The sequence below is a fragment of the Clarias gariepinus genome, chromosome 4 (assembly GCF_024256425.1).
Source record: "Clarias gariepinus isolate MV-2021 ecotype Netherlands chromosome 4, CGAR_prim_01v2, whole genome shotgun sequence".
In the NCBI taxonomy this organism is placed as follows: Eukaryota; Metazoa; Chordata; class Actinopteri; order Siluriformes; family Clariidae; genus Clarias; species Clarias gariepinus.
This window is the reverse complement of record NC_071103.1, coordinates 8,109,638-8,128,743: the sequence shown is the minus strand read 5'-3', so window position 1 is coordinate 8,128,743 and position 19,106 is coordinate 8,109,638. Positions and strand designations below refer to the sequence as shown.

The 19,106-nt window shown below is 38.6% G+C and overlaps 2 protein-coding genes across 3 annotated transcripts; both read left to right on the top strand.

Moving 5' to 3' along the window:
• Window positions 1-5,266: 5,266 nt before the first annotated feature.
• Window positions 5,267-8,953, top strand: hcst (hematopoietic cell signal transducer). Of its 2 annotated transcripts, none has more exons than XM_053493820.1 (5): window positions 5,267-5,406; window positions 6,603-6,671; window positions 7,870-7,893; window positions 8,040-8,171; window positions 8,244-8,953. In XM_053493820.1, the coding sequence occupies exons 2-5, from the start codon at window positions 6,626-6,628 to the stop codon at window positions 8,294-8,296; spliced, it is 255 nt and encodes an 84-aa protein (XP_053349795.1). In that variant the 5' UTR covers window positions 5,267-5,406; window positions 6,603-6,625; the 3' UTR covers window positions 8,297-8,953. The 2 variants fall into 2 exon arrangements, with proteins under 2 accessions (XP_053349795.1, XP_053349797.1); XM_053493822.1 differs by lacking the exon at window positions 5,267-5,406 and adding an exon at window positions 5,437-6,469.
• Window positions 8,954-15,643: 6,690 nt separating this feature from the next.
• tyrobp (transmembrane immune signaling adaptor TYROBP) lies at window positions 15,644-17,074 on the top strand. The gene is made up of 5 exons (XM_053495168.1): window positions 15,644-15,817; window positions 16,063-16,083; window positions 16,182-16,340; window positions 16,430-16,497; window positions 16,683-17,074. The coding sequence occupies exons 1-5, from the start codon at window positions 15,772-15,774 to the stop codon at window positions 16,737-16,739; spliced, it is 351 nt and encodes a 116-aa protein (XP_053351143.1). The 5' UTR covers window positions 15,644-15,771; the 3' UTR covers window positions 16,740-17,074.
• Window positions 17,075-19,106: the final 2,032 nt, after the last annotated feature.

Sequence of the window (19,106 nt, the reverse complement as noted above, 5' to 3'; positions counted from 1 at the left end):
CCTAACCAATCTGGATTCAAAGTGGTACATTCCACAGAGACTGCCCTTCTGTCAGTCACTAACAGACATCCCCGGCGCATATCGGGCAGAGCCCCGCCCCCACCTCGGCTACTCAGACCACATCTCTGTTATGCTAATTCCAGCATACAGACCACTCGTCAGGCGCTCAAAACCGGTTCTGAAGCAGGTGAGAACCTGGCCGGCAGGAGCCATCTCTGCTCTTCAGGACTGTTTCGAGTGCACTGACTGGAACATGTTTAGGGAGGCTGCAACTTACGGCGACTTCACTGACTTGGAGGAGTACACGTCATCAGTGACCAGCTACATCAACAAGTGCACCGATGACGTTACTGTCTCCAAGAGCATCATCTCACGACCCAACCAGAAACCGTGGATTACTGCGGAAGTGCGTGCACTTCTGAGGACCAGAGACTCTGCCTTCAAAGCGGGAGACAAGGTGGCCCTCAGAACAGCAAGGGCCAAACTTTCTCGGGCCATCAGAGAGGCAAAGCGCGCACACGCCCAGAAAATCCACAATCACTTCAGGGACAGCGGTGACACACGGCGCATGTGGCAGGGCTTACAAGCCATCACAAACTACAGGGCGACATCACCTGCCTGTGACAGTGACGGCTCCCTCCCAGATGCGCTGAACAACTTTTATGCTCGGTTTGACAGGCAGAACAACGTAGCGGCGAGGAAGACCACCCCTCCTCCGAACGACCAGGTGCTGTGTCTCACTACAGCTGAGGTGAGGAAAACTCTACGCAGAGTCAACCCACGTAAAGCTGCTGGACCAGACAACATCCCAGGCAGAGTGCTCAGAGAATGTGCTGAACAGCTGGCAGATGTTCTCACCGACATCTTTAACATCTCTCTGAGCAGCGCCGTCGTTCCCACGTGCTTCAAGGCCACCACCATCGTCCCCGTGCCCAAGAAGTCTACTGTGTCCTGTCTCAATGACTACCGTCCCGTTGCACTCACACCCACCATCATGAAGTGCTTCGAGCGGCTCGTCATGAGACACATAAAGTCCCTGCTGCCCTCCTCACTGGACCCACTGCAATTTGCGTACCGTCCTAACCGCTCAACGGACGACGCAATCTCCACTACACTCCATCTTGCCCTCACACACCTTGACAAGAAGGACACATATGTTCGAATGCTGTACATAGATTTCAGCTCAGCATTCAACACTATCATCCCCCAACAACTGATTGGGAAGCTGAACCTGTTGGGCCTGAACACCTCCCTCTGCAACTGGATCCTGGACTTTCTGACCGGTAGGCCTCAGTCAGTACGGATCGGGAACTGCACCTCCAGCACCACCACACTGAGCACTGGGGCCCCACAAGGCTGTGTGCTTAGTCCCCTGCTGTTCACACTGCTGACTCACGACTGTGTAGCAACACACAGTTCGAACCACATCATTAAGTTCGCTGATGACACGACCGTGGTGGGTCTCATTAGCAAGAACGACGAGTCAGCGTACAGAGAGGAAGTGCAGAGGCTAACAGACTGGTGTAAAGACAACAACCTGTCTCTAAATGTTGACAAGACAAAGGAGATGGTTGTTGACTTTAGGAGGACACGAGGCGACCATTCTCCGCTGAGCATCAACGGCTCCTCTGTGGGAATTGTCGAAAGCACCAAATTCCTGGGTGTCCACCTAGAGAAGGACCTCAGCTGGTCCCTCAACACCAGCTCCCTACAGAAGAAAGCCCAACAGCGTCTCTTCTTTCTGAGAAGACTGAGGAAGGCCCAGCTTCCACCACCGATCCTGACCACCTTCTATAGAGGAACTATCGAGAGCATCCTGAGCGGCTGCATCACTGTCTGGTTTGGGAATTGTGCCATATCGGATCGCAAAACCCTACAACGGATAGTGAGGACAGCGGAGAAGATCATCGGGGCCTCTCTCCCCTCTATTGAAGACATCTACACCACACGCTGCATCCGCAAAGCCACCAGCATTGTGGCTGATCGGACACACCCCTCTCACACACACTTTACACTCCTGCCATCTGGAAAAAGGTACCGAAGCATTCGGGCACACACATCCAGGCTGTGCAACAGCTTTTTTCCACAAGCCATCCGTCTCCTCAACAAAAAGGGACTGGACTGATAAACACAAACACACTCACACACACACAAACACAAACATTATCACACAGCTTAACTCAACTACCTCAAAATATTGAGACTGGACTGACTAATCAACACAAGTGCAGACACACTGACCTACACCACCAAATTATCGTACACACCAACCTGTAAATGCTTCACTGTTTTTAACAATCTTTTTGCACAATGATCATTACTGGACTACATTTTTGCACTAATTCCTCAAATCTTGCTGCTGTTTTAAGGAATGTTTACGTTTACCCACTACCTCAACACCATATTTTATGTTCTGTTATGTCGTGGTTGCGCACTGTCACTTTGTTGTTGCTCTTGTTTGCACATTTGCACGTGCACTTTATGTTGTCTGTAAAAATGTTACTTAGCTAGTTAGTTTTTGTTAATTTATGTTGTAATTTATGTTAGATCTCTCTGTCCTGTCTCTGCTAGCCAGTTAACTAGGCCTCTTGGTTAGCTAGTTTAGTGTCTCTGTTAATTTATGTTGTAAGTTTATGTTGCATGTAGCACCTTGGTCCTGGAGGAACGTTGTTTCGTTTCACTGTGTACTAACTGTATATGGTTGTAATGACAATAAAGCCTACTTGAACTTGAACTTGAACTTAAGAAGTCACATGCTGCTAGTGTAACTAACCCATCATCTGTCCTCATCCTGTTGGACCTGTCGGCTGCATTAGACACAGTCAATCGCAAGATTCTATTATATTCTTACAAGCCTTGGAATCTGTGGAACAGCATGGCAATGTTTTGCTTCTTACCTAGAAGCAGTGTTGAGAGACGTTACTTTTTGAAGTGAATAATTACATTACTAAATCACCGTCTTTATAAAGTAATTAGTTACATTACACTGTTACTTTCTGATTAAAGTAACTAGTTAGAGTACTTTCCTATTGCAGAAAATGAAAACTCTTTTGTGATTCATGTTGTTTTAGCCAAGACCTTTATAATCATCACTCAGTTTGGCCTATAATCTGTTAACTACTAATACCATATCTCACCTATACGGTTTAGCCATAAGTACGATTCATCCACGAGTTTTGGCACCCTGATTAGGTTTTCATCTTTCCACGCGTCGGTCCTCGCATAGTCAAACTGCATAGGTGAGATAGGGGTATAACAGACGACTTTTTCACACACACACACACACTAACAGATTGTGACTGCTGTCTGGCTCACGGTTTACATAACGTGTCTGATTAACGGATTACATTTTGGAAAAAATAAGTGAGTACTGTGACTCAATGCGTTAGATTACTCTTTACATCAAAAAGTAATCCAAGTACTCTAACGTGCTACATTGTAACATCAAATTTAAAACCCTGGTGCTCGCCTACAAAGCTAAAAATGGCCCAGCACCCACTTACTTTTTTAATCACGCCAATCACACTGTGTGATCTATCTAGTGACGGAAACTTCATAGCCCTTTTTATAAGACGCTCTAGATAAAAGCATCTGCCAAATGTAAATTTAAAACATGATTTATCACTCTATGCCACCTTATTCCATTGCCCCATGGTCCAATTCTGATGCTCACATGCCCACTGTGGACTCGTCGGTGATGGACTTGGGGCAGCATGTGTATTCTGACCGGTCTAAGGTAACTCAACCCTGTACACAGCAAGCTTCAGAAATAAATAAATAATCTTCGATATCCTCACCTGCGTCATTTTGATTCATACACATTTACATTTCACATAAACAGAATTCGTTTGATTGTGTAAAGCTGCTTTGCAACAATGTCAATTGTTAAAAACGCTATACGAATAGGATTGAATTGAATTAAATTTTCTATTCTAGCTAGCATTAACTTTTTCAGCAATTATATTATGCAGGCCTTTAGTCCCCAAGCTTTATCCCTGTTTTTAGGAACTGAAATTTCACATGTAATTTCAGAAGAAGAACAGGAATTTCTTTATATGTCTAGTTCAAAAAAGAAAACAATGTTCAGAACACAGAAACAGATGAGGATATCGAAGATTATTTATTTATTCTTCTTTAACATTGGGTAAGAAGCATTTTGTGTAATTGCCGTGTGACTATGCATGTTTTCATCTGATCCTTTTCTCATGTTTAATTAACCACAAGTAGATCAATTAAATTTAATTTTATTTGTTATGATTGTCATTGCAAAGCAGCTTTACACAATCAAAAGAAAATCATGGGAATTTGTAAGAAATAAAAAAAATGTGTATGAATTGAAAATCAATTGAAACAATAAGTATTATGTTTTTGTTTGTTTTTTTTAAACAGTGAACACAATTTGGGTATAAGCTGTTTTGCCGTTGGTAGTTTAAAAAAAAATTACAGTACAGTGGGAAAAAATGGTAGCTAGCGTTCTCATTTAGATGTGCTCTATGCAGTGCGAGTCCTTGCCCACAACTGTCAAGTGGAATGTTTTAGATACTTAAGACCATTTGCATTACAAGGGTGAAAACTTTATTCTAATGAGTCGAAAGGGGGAATGATTTTAAGCTGGGACACTAATAACAGTTTTAACATAATAATAATAATTTTTATTATTATTATAATTATTATTATACTTTGACATTGACTACATATTTTTTCAATATGTTAATTTTTAGACATAATAAAAACATGATTTCCAGTAATATAGAATAAATACTTCTATGTAGTTCACCATATAGAGTTTGTGGGTTTTTCTTGATCTACTTTGACTGCCCTGTGATTTTCAAATAAATCCTCTAGTTGCCAGCCTCTTACCACATGATGAGTCAAAAACATTTGTTAGAACTCAATACACAAACTTTTCCATCCTGTAACCTTTTGATTGCCATTATAGATTAGATGCACCGGAATATGATTTCATAAATATTAAAGTTTAATTTTAGTTAAATATTAAAGTTTAGCATTTATTGGGTAAATGATGAACGTGCAGCTGACCAAACCAATCTCTTAAACTGTATATTATTGTAGGGAAGAAAAGACGAGAGAGAGATGAAAAAGTCAGAGAACTAGAAATCAGCAGTGGGAGGCGAAGTAAACGAGCATAGTGTAGTGAGAAAGGGTTAAAGTTAAATTATTTACACCTCAAGTTTACACACTTAACTGTATAAATCCATTATTGAAATAGGTTAGAAATAGTTTCACTCCCCCCACACTTCAGGATATTTAAAATGATGATGCGAGGCACAGGTAGTGTATGTTCCACTTACTCACAGCCTCCACCCACAAAACCCTCTGTGTTTAAGGAAAAAAGTGAACTACTTCTCATCCTGCCGATCTCTAAGCAAGCTGTTTCTGTTTTTGGTAAGCTCTTTTTTCGATATCTTTCACTTTGCATTAATATTGGCCCAACATAGCCCTTTGATTTGCATTTGCGATTTGTTTATTTGTTTGTTTGTTTTTCGGTTAGTAGTTTTGAAACTTTTATTCAGAAGAGCACAGAACAAACCCCTCTTCTTCTATAAATGATGAGGTGACAAAATACAATTTGTAATCGTTAGGTTCTTAAAAAGAGACACGGCTTGATTGTAGGTGATACTTAGGTCGGGGACATTTTGTGTTGGTGTATTATTTACAATTAAAACAAGAAACATTAATGTAAAAAGTGATCATAATGTTACTTAAAGTGTGACTTAGAAGGCTTGCTTTCTTTCCTGTATACTTTATGGTTATGGTTGATTCCACACAGTCATAATACATGGAAAACATTCTAAAATTAATTACTTATTTAAACTGTAAATTGTTTTCATTTTTTTTCTTTTGATCTCAAATAAAAAAAAAAAATACTTTTTACCTTAAGAAAAAGAAACAGCCAAACCAAATTTATAACTCGGTAGATTCTGGCCTAACCCTTACCAAATCACTGAGTTGCTACTATATTTAGTTGTTTACCCTTTTTTTATGTTTAGATCCTTGTTAATTAGCCTGGCCATGATTTCTACAAAATGATGAATGCATACTGTAGGGATGAAAGCTGTTCTGATGCGCGCCGTCATCTGTCATTCAGGGGTCACTGTCTGCCCGGTCTGTACGATTCACAGCAAGCAGGCTGTCATGATGTAAACAAAGACATTGAGTCTTCTGACATCACTTGGATATGATCCTCCTATCCTATGATCCCTTGGATATAAATGACTGTTATCATTTACATGATTTAAAAACCAGATATAGAAAAACAACATTGATACAGATTACCCAATTTCACTTTTACATCTTATTCTGGTTAGAATGAATAATATAGTAATATAGGAGGTTTTAGTACTTACAGTACATAAGGCACTCTTGTCTGTGGTGCTTAGGAAGTATACAGTTACAGGCATTTGGAAGAGGCAGTACAGCAACAGATATAGTTCAAAAGGCAATGAAGGTATGGTAATGTTTTTAGGTGAAATGTGTTTAGATTCAGATACAGTATATATCATAATGTCATTCATTAAGTTAGTTGGTGAGAGTTTTTATAACAAAACTGCTGCATTTTTGTTTACAACATTGTTTTGCAGGTTGAAATCTGCCTTTACCGGAAATGAAAAACCAAGGCTTTCCTTTGTATCTGTTCATCGTTTACTTAGGTAACTGCATTTTTTTTTTCTTTCACACCTTTGCACATTTCTCATATCTGAAGTGCGACCACCCTAGTTTGCATTTGCTTGGTCTACCAATTTCCTGTGCATACACTTTTTGTTTCCACTCAGTATGTGTCTGAGTAATGTATTCCCCTTCATGTCTGAGAATGTAGTAATTGTTTAAAGCCCTTAACCAGTCAAAAGTTTGGACACACATTTTGATTCCATGGTCTTTCCTGATTTTTATGGTGAAACAATGCTGAAGGTAGTCAAAATAACCAATACAGTAATATCCTTTCAACAGTTAATATTGAGATGTGTGTGATCTGTAAGTCCTTCATAAACACCCTAATCTCATGGCGACTGTTAGTTAACTGGTGATTTCTGAGACTGGTAACTGTCCTCTGCAGCAGAGGTAGGTTTTGGTCTTACTTTCCTGGGAAGGTCTTCATGAGAGGCAGTTTCATCATGGTGCTTGATGGGTTTTGCAAATGCACTGATGCAATACTGCTCATGCAAGCACTGTTCAAGAACATTTGACCTTTGCGTCTTAAAATTTTAACTGACTGATGATGATGTTGCTTAGTTACCCAATTCAATGTTATTATATAGTTTTAAAATCTCCAATATTGTTCTAGAATGTACTGTACTGTACAATGTGTGTGCGTGTGTGCGTGTGTGCGCGCGTCTGTCTGTCTGTCTGCCTGTGTACTTTTGAAGCCCCAAACCTACAGTACAGGAAATTCAAACCCAGTAAAAAAAACTGTTGCTCTTAATTTTGAGCAAAGTTTGCCATCTGATGAGTTCCTGTTAAATACCACAATTTTTTAACCTTAAAACAGCCTTTAGCAATCCATTTTATTTTAAGGTGTTTTGATGATGACTGTAATGTGTGTACAGTATGTAACGTTGGCAACTTGAAAACATACACATGTGTAGGTGAATAAAAGTTTCCTAATTGTGAAGATGACAGAGCTAGAGGATTTCTCAGTGATTTATCAAGTCAGAAATCTAACTTTACTTCTAAGAATGTAATCCTAGTATTGAATCTCTTAAAAAATAAACTACTGATTACTGCTAGTATTATGCTAAAATAAACTACTAATAAATCTTTCATCCAGCAGGCTTTGGCTGATATTTAACTGTTGGCGTATATTTAGGTCTCATTTTCTTTTTCCATTCCTTCTCTTCTTTCTATCATAAGCCATGATCAGGGCAGAAAAGACAGGTAAGCATCAGCTTTAGATTACTAAATCTTCAACAACAATGATGCTTATAATCAATGATCTTTATATACACTTTATATTGCAGTATTGCAAGATTAATTGCTAAGATGATTTATTAATTAATTTTTTTAAATTATGCTTTTTCCAGAAAGCGGTCCATGTTACCGGATAGCTCCAGGTATGCTGGCAGGTGTGGTTCTTGGTGACATCGCACTTACGATACTGATTGTCGCTGCTACGTATTACTGTGCTAGTAAGCGTAGAATCAAGAAGGAAAAAGGTAAATCCTGTAATTCTAATGGACATTTTATCAGTTGTGGATGTTATTCATTTGATGTGCATTATTTCACAGCTGATAAAGTCTACATGAATGTCAGAGCAAACTGCAAACAATCAGGAATGTAAGAGGATAAAGGTCTGACGGGAACAAAAACATGACAAACGCTGGTGTGGTTCTAGCCTTTTCTACTCTACTTTTCAGACCAGCACAAGTATGAATCATTGTATTTATTTATATATCAGCCATAATATTAACACCACATAACAGTAACTATAAGTTATAACTATAACTATAAGTCAAGTTTAGTAGGGTTTTATTGTCAATTCAAACAGCGTTCCTCCAGGACCAAGGTGCTACATACATACAACCTAACAGGACATAACTCAATTATATACCAATAAACTGCAGGTCTAATCCCACATCAGTGCTAATGTAGAACAAATTGCTGAAAAAAATGAATAGTGGCTATGATAGAAAGGTATTAGAACACTCAGTGCATCAAAGCTTGCTGTACATGTTGATCTGGCCTCCAAAATTCCCCAGATTTTGGACTGATTGTGCATCCATGAAATGCTCTGGACAAGTCAGATTCTGTGGTTCTGTGGCACAAATGTATTCTAAACAATAATGGACATAATGTTAATGTTAACAATGTTAAGGTTTTACTGTTATGGCTGATTGGTGCATTGTTGCAGTACATTGATGTATATTCATATATTATACCTGTACAGTTGTATTTTGTGAATAATTTTAACATTTATAAATAAATCTATTTAAGTCTTTTTGGTTTGTTTTATCTTTTTTTTGGGTGTTAATTAGTTTGGAAATCTACAAATTTAAATTAATTCATAAATGTATTAGATAGAATTCTTCCTCTTCTCCACTGATGGATGACAAGGAAGAGTGAAAAAAAAAACAATGTGTCAGAAAGAGACATGTTTAATAACAATGTAAATTGCTCTGATATTCTGCTTAAACAATGTTTTGATTTTATTAAAATGATAGTTAAACTGAAAATCTGGCTGTGAACACTCCTTGAAAGTGTTGTAAAGAACAGATGGAGCTCAATAAAGATCCAACGACTAGACAGCGTTTCTCACTATACACGTTTATCCAGTATCTCATCATTTGTTCAGTAAAATTATTCTTTGGCGGACGTGACTGCCTGACAGAATGGCTGATTAAAATGTACTGATTGTGGATCATGAGATCATGTAACACCACAGTCACAGTGCATGTAATAAATTATTTGGTACAATAGGTAGTGTTAACTGCTTAAAATCATATTGTATTCTTCTGTTCCTCATCTTATAGCACACCATAATGTACATTGAAAGTAATAATTAACTGTTTTGTACTTACGAGAGCAAAGAATATAAAAACAGGTCCTGTGTGTTTAGGTAACTACCTATTTACCTCAAATAAAATAAAGAATTCTTTGTTTTTAGATTTTATACAGAATACATATCTACATTATATTGTGCATGTGACCCCAATCTTATTTAATTAAGGAGACAAAATAAAGCCTAACTATGAGACTCAATCAATTATACAGTAATCTTTTGGTCAATAAGCGGAATTGTTTTCACTGCAGTCTGTGCATCCACTGACAATCTAAAGCTAAGCCATTGTTATCTTTCATCCTGATAACTAACCAAAGAAAAATACTTTAGCTTTTTGGCTAATCTGAATGATCAAATCCTGTGCATTATCGTTGTCACCAGGGTAATTCAGGCTAGAACAGGACGTCTGCTTGACAAGGCTAGATAAATATTTCACTGACACCTAACACCCTTATGTGGGTCTTTCCCTTATGCACATATTTGCGCATGATGCATTTTTATGCTGTAGCATTACTTCACTGACACCCACACCTGCCCTAGCATGACAGTAGCCGAAGCACGAAGCGAGCTTCATAAACTTGTAAAGGGTTTGACAAGTGGAAGAAGTTGGCTTCACAGAACACCGAACCCCATGCCACAGGTCACTAATATTCTTATGTCGTTCTTCGTTTTCAGTTAGTGATGCACTAACCAATCATATGAATATTTAAGCTCATGTGTGCAGAACTAAGCAAATAATGGTTTCCTCCATGTGTTACATGGTCCTGTCGTGGAGTATGAGCTTCTGGTCAAAGAGATGCTTTTGGAAGAAGCATGTACTGTATTTGTCAGGGAGAATATAAAGAAGGGACAAATTACCTACTCAAAATATTCCAAGTCAGTAAATAAAAAATAAAAAAAATACGTCAATACTTTGAAGGACCTTATTCAGAATAAAGCTTCACAGATGCTGTTAACTTAAATTTCTCTTTGGCCACTGAGATCACAGAAATCACCTGCTCTCAGTTAACGCCTGCAAGGTTTATCAGAATATTCGGTTTAGACTCATTTTAAAATATACAAATGAGAAACATGGGCAGATATAGAAATAAATATTTAATAGGATGCTATTCTTCTTCTTTGTCTTTTGGCTGTTCCCTTTCAGGGGTCGCCACATCGAATCATCTGCTTCCATCTAACCCTATCCTCTGCATCCTCTTCTCTCACATCAACTAACTTTATGTCCTCTCTCACTGCATCCATAAATCTCCTCTTTGGTCTTCCTCTAGACCTCCTGCCTGGCAGTTCCAACCTCAGCATCCTTCTACCGATATACTCACAATCTCTCCTCTGAACATGTCCAAACCACCTCAATCTGGCCTCTCTGACTTTATCTCCAAAACATCTAACGTGGGTTGTCCCTCTGATAAACTCATTCTTAATCCTATCCATCCTTGTCACTCCCAAAGAGAACCTCAACATCTTCAGCTCTGCTACCTCCAACTCTGCCTCCTGTCTTTTTTTCAGCGCCACTGTCTGTAAGCCGTAGAGCATCGCTGGTCTCACCACTGTCCTGTACACCTTTCCTTTCATTCTCGCTGATACTCTTTTATCGCACAACACACCTGACACTTTTCTCCACCCATTCCAACCTGCCTGTACCCGCCTCTTCACCTCCTTTCCACACTCTCCGTTGCTCTGGACCGTTGACCCCAAGTACTTAAAATCCTGCACCTTCTTTACTTCTGTCAGTACATTTCCATCTCTATCTTTAATCACTCTAACCTGCTGCACATCCTTCCCATCTCTATCTCTCTGCCTTGCCAACCTGTACAGATCCCCCTCTCCCTCCTTACTGTCTAGCCTAGCATACAAGTCCCCATATGCTCTTTGTTTGGCCTTTGCCACCTCTACCTTCACCTTACTCTGCATCTCCCTGTACTCCTGTCCACTCTCTTCAGTCCTCTCAGTGTCCCACTTCTTTTTAGCTAGCCTCTTTCCCTGTATACACTCCTGGACTTCCTCATTCCACCACCAAGTCTCCTTGTCCACTTTCCCCTTACCTGCTGATACACCAAGTACCCTCCTACCTGTCTCCCTGATCACATTGGCTGTAGTTGTCCAGTCAACTAAAAGCACCTCCTGACCACCTATAGCCTGTCTCAACTCCTCCCTAAAGACTTCACAACATTCTTCCTTTCTCAGCTTCCACCACTTTGTCCTCTGCTCTGCCTTTGTCCTCTTCACCTTTCTCACCACCAGGGTTATTTTACACACTACCATTCTGTGTTGTCTGGCTACAATCTCCCCTACCAACACTTTGCAGTCACTAATCTCTTTCAGGTTACAACGTCGACACAAGATGTAGTCAACCTGAGTGCTTCTGCCTCCACTCTTATATGTCACCCTATGTTCCTGCCTCTTCTGGAAGAAAGTATTTACTACTGCCATTTCCATCCTCTTTGCAAAGTCCACCACCATCTGTCCTTCTACATTCCTGTCCTGAAGACCAAACCTGCCCATCACATTTTCATCACCTCTGTTCCCTTCCCCAACATGTCCATTGAAGTCTGCACCAATCACCACTCTTTCACCTCTGGGGATGCTCTGCATCACTTCATCTAACTCACTCCAGAATTTCTCCTTCTCTTTTAACTTACATCCTACCTGTGGGGCATAACCACTAACATTATTCCTTCAATTTCCAGCTTCAGACTCATCACCCTATCTGATACTCTCTCCACCTCTAGAACATTCCTTACAAACTTCTCTTTTAGGATAACTCCTACTCCATTTCTTTTCCTATCCACACCATGGTAAAACAATTTGAACCCTGATCCTAAGCTTCTAGCCTTGCTACCTTTCCACCTGGTCTCCTGGACACACAGTATATCCACCTTTCTTCTCTGCATCATATCAACTAACTCTCTTGCCTTCCCTGTCATGGTCCCAACATTCAAAGTCCCTACTATCACTCATAAACTCTTGCCTTTCCTCTTCTCTCTCTGCTTACGAACACGCCTTCCTCCTCTCCTTCTTCGACCAACAGTAGCCCAATTTTCACCAGCACCCTGTAGGTCAACAGCACTAGTGGCGGTCGTTGTTAACCCGGGCCACGACCGATCCGGTATGGGAATTATATTCTTGATTTGCATCATTGATTTGGCAAATGTTCTACGTCGGATGCCCTTCCTGACACAACCCTCTGCATTTATCCAGACTTGGGACTGGCACAAGAAGACACTGGATTGGGACACTGGGGGACCCCCCCCCCCCACACACACACACAAGGCAATTCAAAAATAATTCAATAATCATTCTAATAATTCTATTAATTACTCAATCATTAAAAATTAGGAGTAAATTTTCAATTTGTAGCTGCCAGGATGTGAATATTTTATCATCAGTTTCTATGACAAACTTTTACCTATATTGCTTGTAATGGGTGACCTTAAAAAAATGCGAGGAATAGAAAGAAAAAATTTTTATATTTATTTATGGACATATTGCTCTTAAACCTAAAGATTAATTATTGGGCACATGCCAATGAACACCAACAAATATTCTGGTGTGGCATAGAGCCACACGTTTTTTTATTGCTGCACACACCCACTCCCTCACCATCTATAAAGTAGTGATGGGAGGTTTGAATCATTTTAGTGACTTGGCTCTTTGAATCTTTTGGTTCTTTGAATCAAAATGAACAAATCTTTTTTTGAGTCATTTAGTTCATTTCGTTCTTTTGACCAGAAATAAAATGTAAAATCTTCAATAAAAAGACCCCCAAACACGTCTACATACACAAATTTTGGCTATAGTTCCAGTAATGAAAATATTACAATGCAGCTAAGAACATATCATGATAAACAGAAAGAGCAGCTCACCATCATATCCGAATGTTGTTCGTTCTTTTAAATCTGTTGCACTGCATAGCGTCTATGACTAGGACTTGGAAGACTCATTGAGGAGAACCGTTCAATTCTGTTTCCTGTGTACTGCACTGTATAGCGTCTATGGGAGTCATGTGACAAAGAACAAACGTCTCAGTCCAAAGACTGAAAGGTAACCTATGGATGTTTTACGATGCTTTAAGCATGCGCGCCCAACTTACATGTCCTTAGACTGTTGGAGGAAACCAGGGTACCCAGAGGAAACCCACCAAGCGCAGCACGCTAACCAAGAATTTGTTAAAAAGCAGATTTAGTGGAAGAGTTTTAAGGTCAAAAACAAGAAAGAAGCCACTTGACTGAGTTAAGACTTTGTTCTGTGGATCTTTGACATGCTCTAAATGGATGTGTTATAAGGTTTATAAGAATGTCACATGACTAAACCAGAACGCGGGTCTCACCAATCTGATTGTTAAAAAAAGATGTAATACACTAGGAAATTAATGACATAAAAAAAAGGATTCCGAATTGCTGCTTTAAGATCATGACACTGATGCTAGACCAGAACCATCAGCGTTTGACAAAGCATGTGAAATGCTCGAGGCTCAAGTAGCTGGTGACTGTGGAGCTGTGGCAGGAATTTACTGTTCAATTAAAGAGATTTCCTTCATCTGCTGTATATTTTAGGCTCTATACAAGATAGACAATATGACATTCATATCTCAAGCTTTTTCAGATGTAAGAGAAAAAACAGAGGGATATTAATGTTAGAATTAGTTATTTAGCTCAGAATCGTGCTAACCCTAGTTACATTAGCTAACGCGTATACATCATCTTGTAATATGTACTCTTATTTGCAAGTATATGATGAAGCGTTTAGCTTAACCCTTGGTTTCAGGCATCTGGAAGAAAAAAGTGCCATATTCAAGAGAACTCAGAGGACTTGAACTGGAGCCCCATGACCTGTTTTACAGAACAGGGAAGTTTGTTGCATATATGCCAATTTGGACAGGGTTATGGTCAGGGTTATATGCATTGGTGCATGCATGACTGAGTGGAAAGGAGAACCCAGGATTTATTCATCCATTCAAAAAAATGAAACAATAAAAATGGAAGAATGCTCTAAAAATGGCATTGTTAGCATCAAATAAAAAAAAATAACAGTATTATCGGACTTTACTTATAAGAGTTAAAAAGTTTCTATTTAGTTCAAATAAAGGTCATTGGAAAAACCCAAAGTTGGCCAGAGATGAAGAGAGACGAGGAGAGAGATAAAGAGACAGAGAGAGAGCGAGCATAAATATTGACAGGAAATGAAGGCTTACGACCATATCTATATGTCAGTGTTATTGTGACTGGGCTACTTCAAAACATTTCTTTATAATTTCATATTGTTTACCATTTCAGTTGTTTATAACAACAATAATTCAACATTCTTCATACATTTTTTAGACCTCATTTGTAATTTCATTTTAAAACCACACTGAACCATGTTCCCATTTTCTTTAGAGCATGGTTCTACTACAAAAAGTCTAAACCACATGACCATGCTTTACTCATGCAACATAGATGCTGCCATGGTGACTTTTCTGAGGACATTGACCATTATGATATTTAAATGTACTTTTATGCAGAAAAGTCTTTAAAGAATATCCTTTGTTGTTGAAGGCTGCGATCTTACAAGATTCAAGTAACAATTCTTCAGGTTATCCATGCTTTGCTGACAAAAACCACACCGCTTATCGCCATAGACAGTGCTGACATGTGAATTTGTAAGGCCACAACACTGAATCACACTAACCACATGCCGAGAACATAGACATACAAAAACAGGCCTGGGCAGGGACGGAAACTGTCGCACGCCAAAAGCCGATCTCATGTTCTTCAACACTCACACACACCAATTTGAATATATGAGGTTTATAAAATAGGTGGATCAATTCTGCATTTATTTTAGGCAAAAGGTGCATGGACGATCAATGTGAATAAAATTCTGAAAATTAGCACAGGAAAATACTAAAAAAAAGTTTTTCATACATATGTTAGATTAAATGTATAAGTATATTTAAAAAATTGGTTCAACACGTCTGACATCTACAGTAGCCTTACTCTTTTTGTTAGTGTTTGTACATCTTTTCTGTTTTTACTGAATAGTACTAAAGGACCGAAGAAGAATGTGTTTTTTATTCTGTGTAAAAAAAAAAAGCAAAACAAAACTCGTGACTCCTCCTAGTTATCACACTGACCGACCATGACACATCTACGTCCCATGTCCTTTTTTTAGTTTCAGTCATATGCACAAACTTTGAAGGATCCTGTACATGAGGTTCGGATAAAATATTTGTTGATCCTTTACAGGAGGATAATTCACTGTATTTAGGTACAGCCACCATGGGCTGGATTTTGCACTTCCTGGCTCTTGTCAGTGGACTCTTTGGTGAGTTTGTGTTGTATCTCTGTTGTACCTGTTGAAAATTTTTGAGTCTTTTATATTTACATCTGCGATGTTGTTTGGATTTATTTATAACCAAACTTATGTTTATTAAAATCTATAAAAAAAAAATAATACAATAAAACTAAGGTCCTACCTTCTTGGTAGTGCATTTGAATGATGTAAAATTTTGAGCAAAAACATTATATGGGTGCTGCTTCTAACGTGAAATGTTTCAAATATTTTCTCAGGTTATGCAGCAGCAGCTCAAGGTAATGTTTGCTCTGTTAGTGAAGAAAAAAAAGCGTGCTTGCTTCCTAAAGCAGGTTGTATGTCGTACTAATATGGCGTCTCTCTGGTTCTCTTTCAGACTGTGGTACATGTTATCACCTAAACATGGGGGTTTTCATTGGTATCATTACCTGTGATATAATTCTCACACTTCTTATTACTATCTCTGTCTACTGCTATGCATCACGGGAAAAAAACAAGAACAGCTCGCGTCCGCATAAGAACTCCAGTGAGAAAGGTACTGTGTGTGTGCGTTCGTTGGTACGTAAGACAAAGACTTGGAGTAAATCTTATGTAAATGAACTTGAGGCTCCTTTTTGTCCTAAGACAAAGGAAAATTCCGGCAAACGTCTAGCAGACCAAAGCAGGTGGAAATTACAGAGTCACCTTATCAGGTAAAATTTATGCTTGAAAAGTTGTAATAAAAAGAAATTATGACCAAGTCTATAATGTAAGCAGGAATGATACATCTTATATTTTTTGCTAAACCTGTAATGAAATCACATGGAAGTATTTATGCACATATGACATACTAATGTATTGATTGTAATGTAATGTATGTCTGTTTCTTTTGTACCAGGAACTATATGGCGTACAGTCAGATATATACAGCGATCTTCATCAGTATCGGAAGTAATGCAACACCTTATAAACCAACAAGCTTTACAATGCGATTTTAGACATTGTTAATTGTTCTGTAAATTTGTTACTTTGAATCGTTTACATTTGAAATATGACCATAAAATGTTTTGTCAGTGTTTCCTGACACAGCAGGACCAATAGGCGTTCCGGAGTACAAAATGTATGTCTTAAAATGTAGATAATACTGTATGGACACTTGCTTTTTATATTGGTAATTCCTACGTTCATCTTACTTTCATTTTTATGTATCATGTAGCTAAATACGTATCTAACGTAAATTATTGTAGAAATGTTTGTATATTGATACAAATGATTAAAAACATTTGTTAAAACAAACTTAAGTGCACATGTTCTAATGTCTGAATCATGAGGGAAGCTAAAATGGTACTTCCCCACCAAGAACAATTCAGTGACACAAATCGCATGATTATGAGTCGAGGAAAAAGTATATAAACAGTAGGTTTCTTTCTCTAGAGTCCAAGACTGATCTCAACTAGGGCGATTAAAAATAAAAACAATTAATGTTATAAATTGCTGCTCTGTATCACTTTAAAATAGTCATTTAACATAAAGCAGAAGTGCTACTACTTTTACTGTAACAGGAGTCATTCGCCATTCAAGCATTTCGCATACGATGTATTCTATGGTAGATTTTTACAATACAAACTCTGACACACAGTAAAGGACACATGCACAGAAAATCTTTCAATAGGTAGCATGTAGCATGACAGAATAACAGGTATTTTGGGCACAAGGTGCAGATACGCCCAGAATGAGACTCCGAACAACAGTGGAACAAAAACTGTGGGACAAAACAAACACGATTGAATTGTGCAAACGAACACATGATAAGCAGTGATTTAGCCAGTTCCTCTTCTGGATTGTTTGAAACTGTCAAACAACAGCGAGAGAACAGAATCTCCACCCCAACAGTTAGCTTGTGAAAGTAAACCTTTTGCTCATTCTTTTTTGCAAAATAGTTCAAGTTCAGTTATATTGGATGGAGAGCCTCTGTTTTCTTTTTCTACTTTTTTTTCTAAAAGTCTTGCCATGGATTCTTAGTTGGATTCAGGTCTGGACTTTGACTGCATTGTAGCTGTATGTTTGGGGTCGTTGTCCTGCTGGAAGGTGAACCTCTGCCTAAGTCCCAAGACTTTTGCAGAATCTAGCAGATTTCTTTATAAAATTGTCCTGTATTTGGCTCCACCTATTAACTCTGAACAGCTTCCCTGTCCCTGCTGAAGAGAAGCATCCCCCAACATGATGCTGCCACCACCATGCAAAGTTTCTATCAATGATGGCTTTCTTCTAGCCACTCTGCTGATGTGGAGGGCATGAATAATAGTTGTCCTGTGGACAGATTCCCCCACCCGAGCCGTGGATCTCTCCAGTTCTGCAGAGTTACCCTGGGCCTCATGGCTGCCTCTCTGATTAACTGCCTCTCTGTCTGTTGTTTTTTGGGTTTCATGATGCTGCTTGTTCACTAATGTTCTCAAACAAACCTCTAAGGGGTTTCACAGAACAGTGGTACTTATACTGAGATTAAATTACTGCTATTAAATTATTACTCTGTTTACTAATTAGGTGACTTTTAAAAATAGTTGGAACCACTGGATTTTAGTTTTTCAGATTTTTATTTGTAAAAAAAACAAAAAAAAAAAAAAAACTTTGAAAACAATTTAGCATTTTCCTTCCACTTCACAATTATGTGCCTTTTTGTGTTGGTCTGTCACATAAAATAAATTAACTGTTGCAATAAAATACATTTACATTTGTGGTTGTAACATGAAAAAAATAGAGAAATGTTGAAGGGTTATGAATACTTTTGCAAGGCACTGTAAGTGTTTAGTGCTTAGATAGATAGATAGATAGATAGATAGATAGATAGATAGATAGATAGATAGATAGATAGATAGATAGATATGTACACAAGATATGAACTTCATGCAAGAAATTCACAAAGTACAAATACAGTAGTATCTGATCCAACATACATCAACAGGAGTCTCATTCAACAATTTCACAGCATTAGGCTCAAAGGTGTCTCTGTCCAGCACCTAAACATCCTAACCAATTACTCATCACACTTCTTGGATTATTTTAAACACCAAACAGAGGATGATCTTCAAACTAAAGTAGGATCTGTACTCTTCTCCAGGACACCACCAAATGATCAGTCCTGAGCAGCTGAGCGCGAGCTTCAACACTCTACAGTTTAGAATAAAAGCATTTGCCTAAAGTGTAAATGTACATGTAAATTTAACTCGCTTCTGACTAGGATTATTTGCATCAGATTTCAACAAAGGTCTCTAAATATATTTTGGCTAACAATGAGAGCAAAGTTTCTGAGTTATTGCTGTCA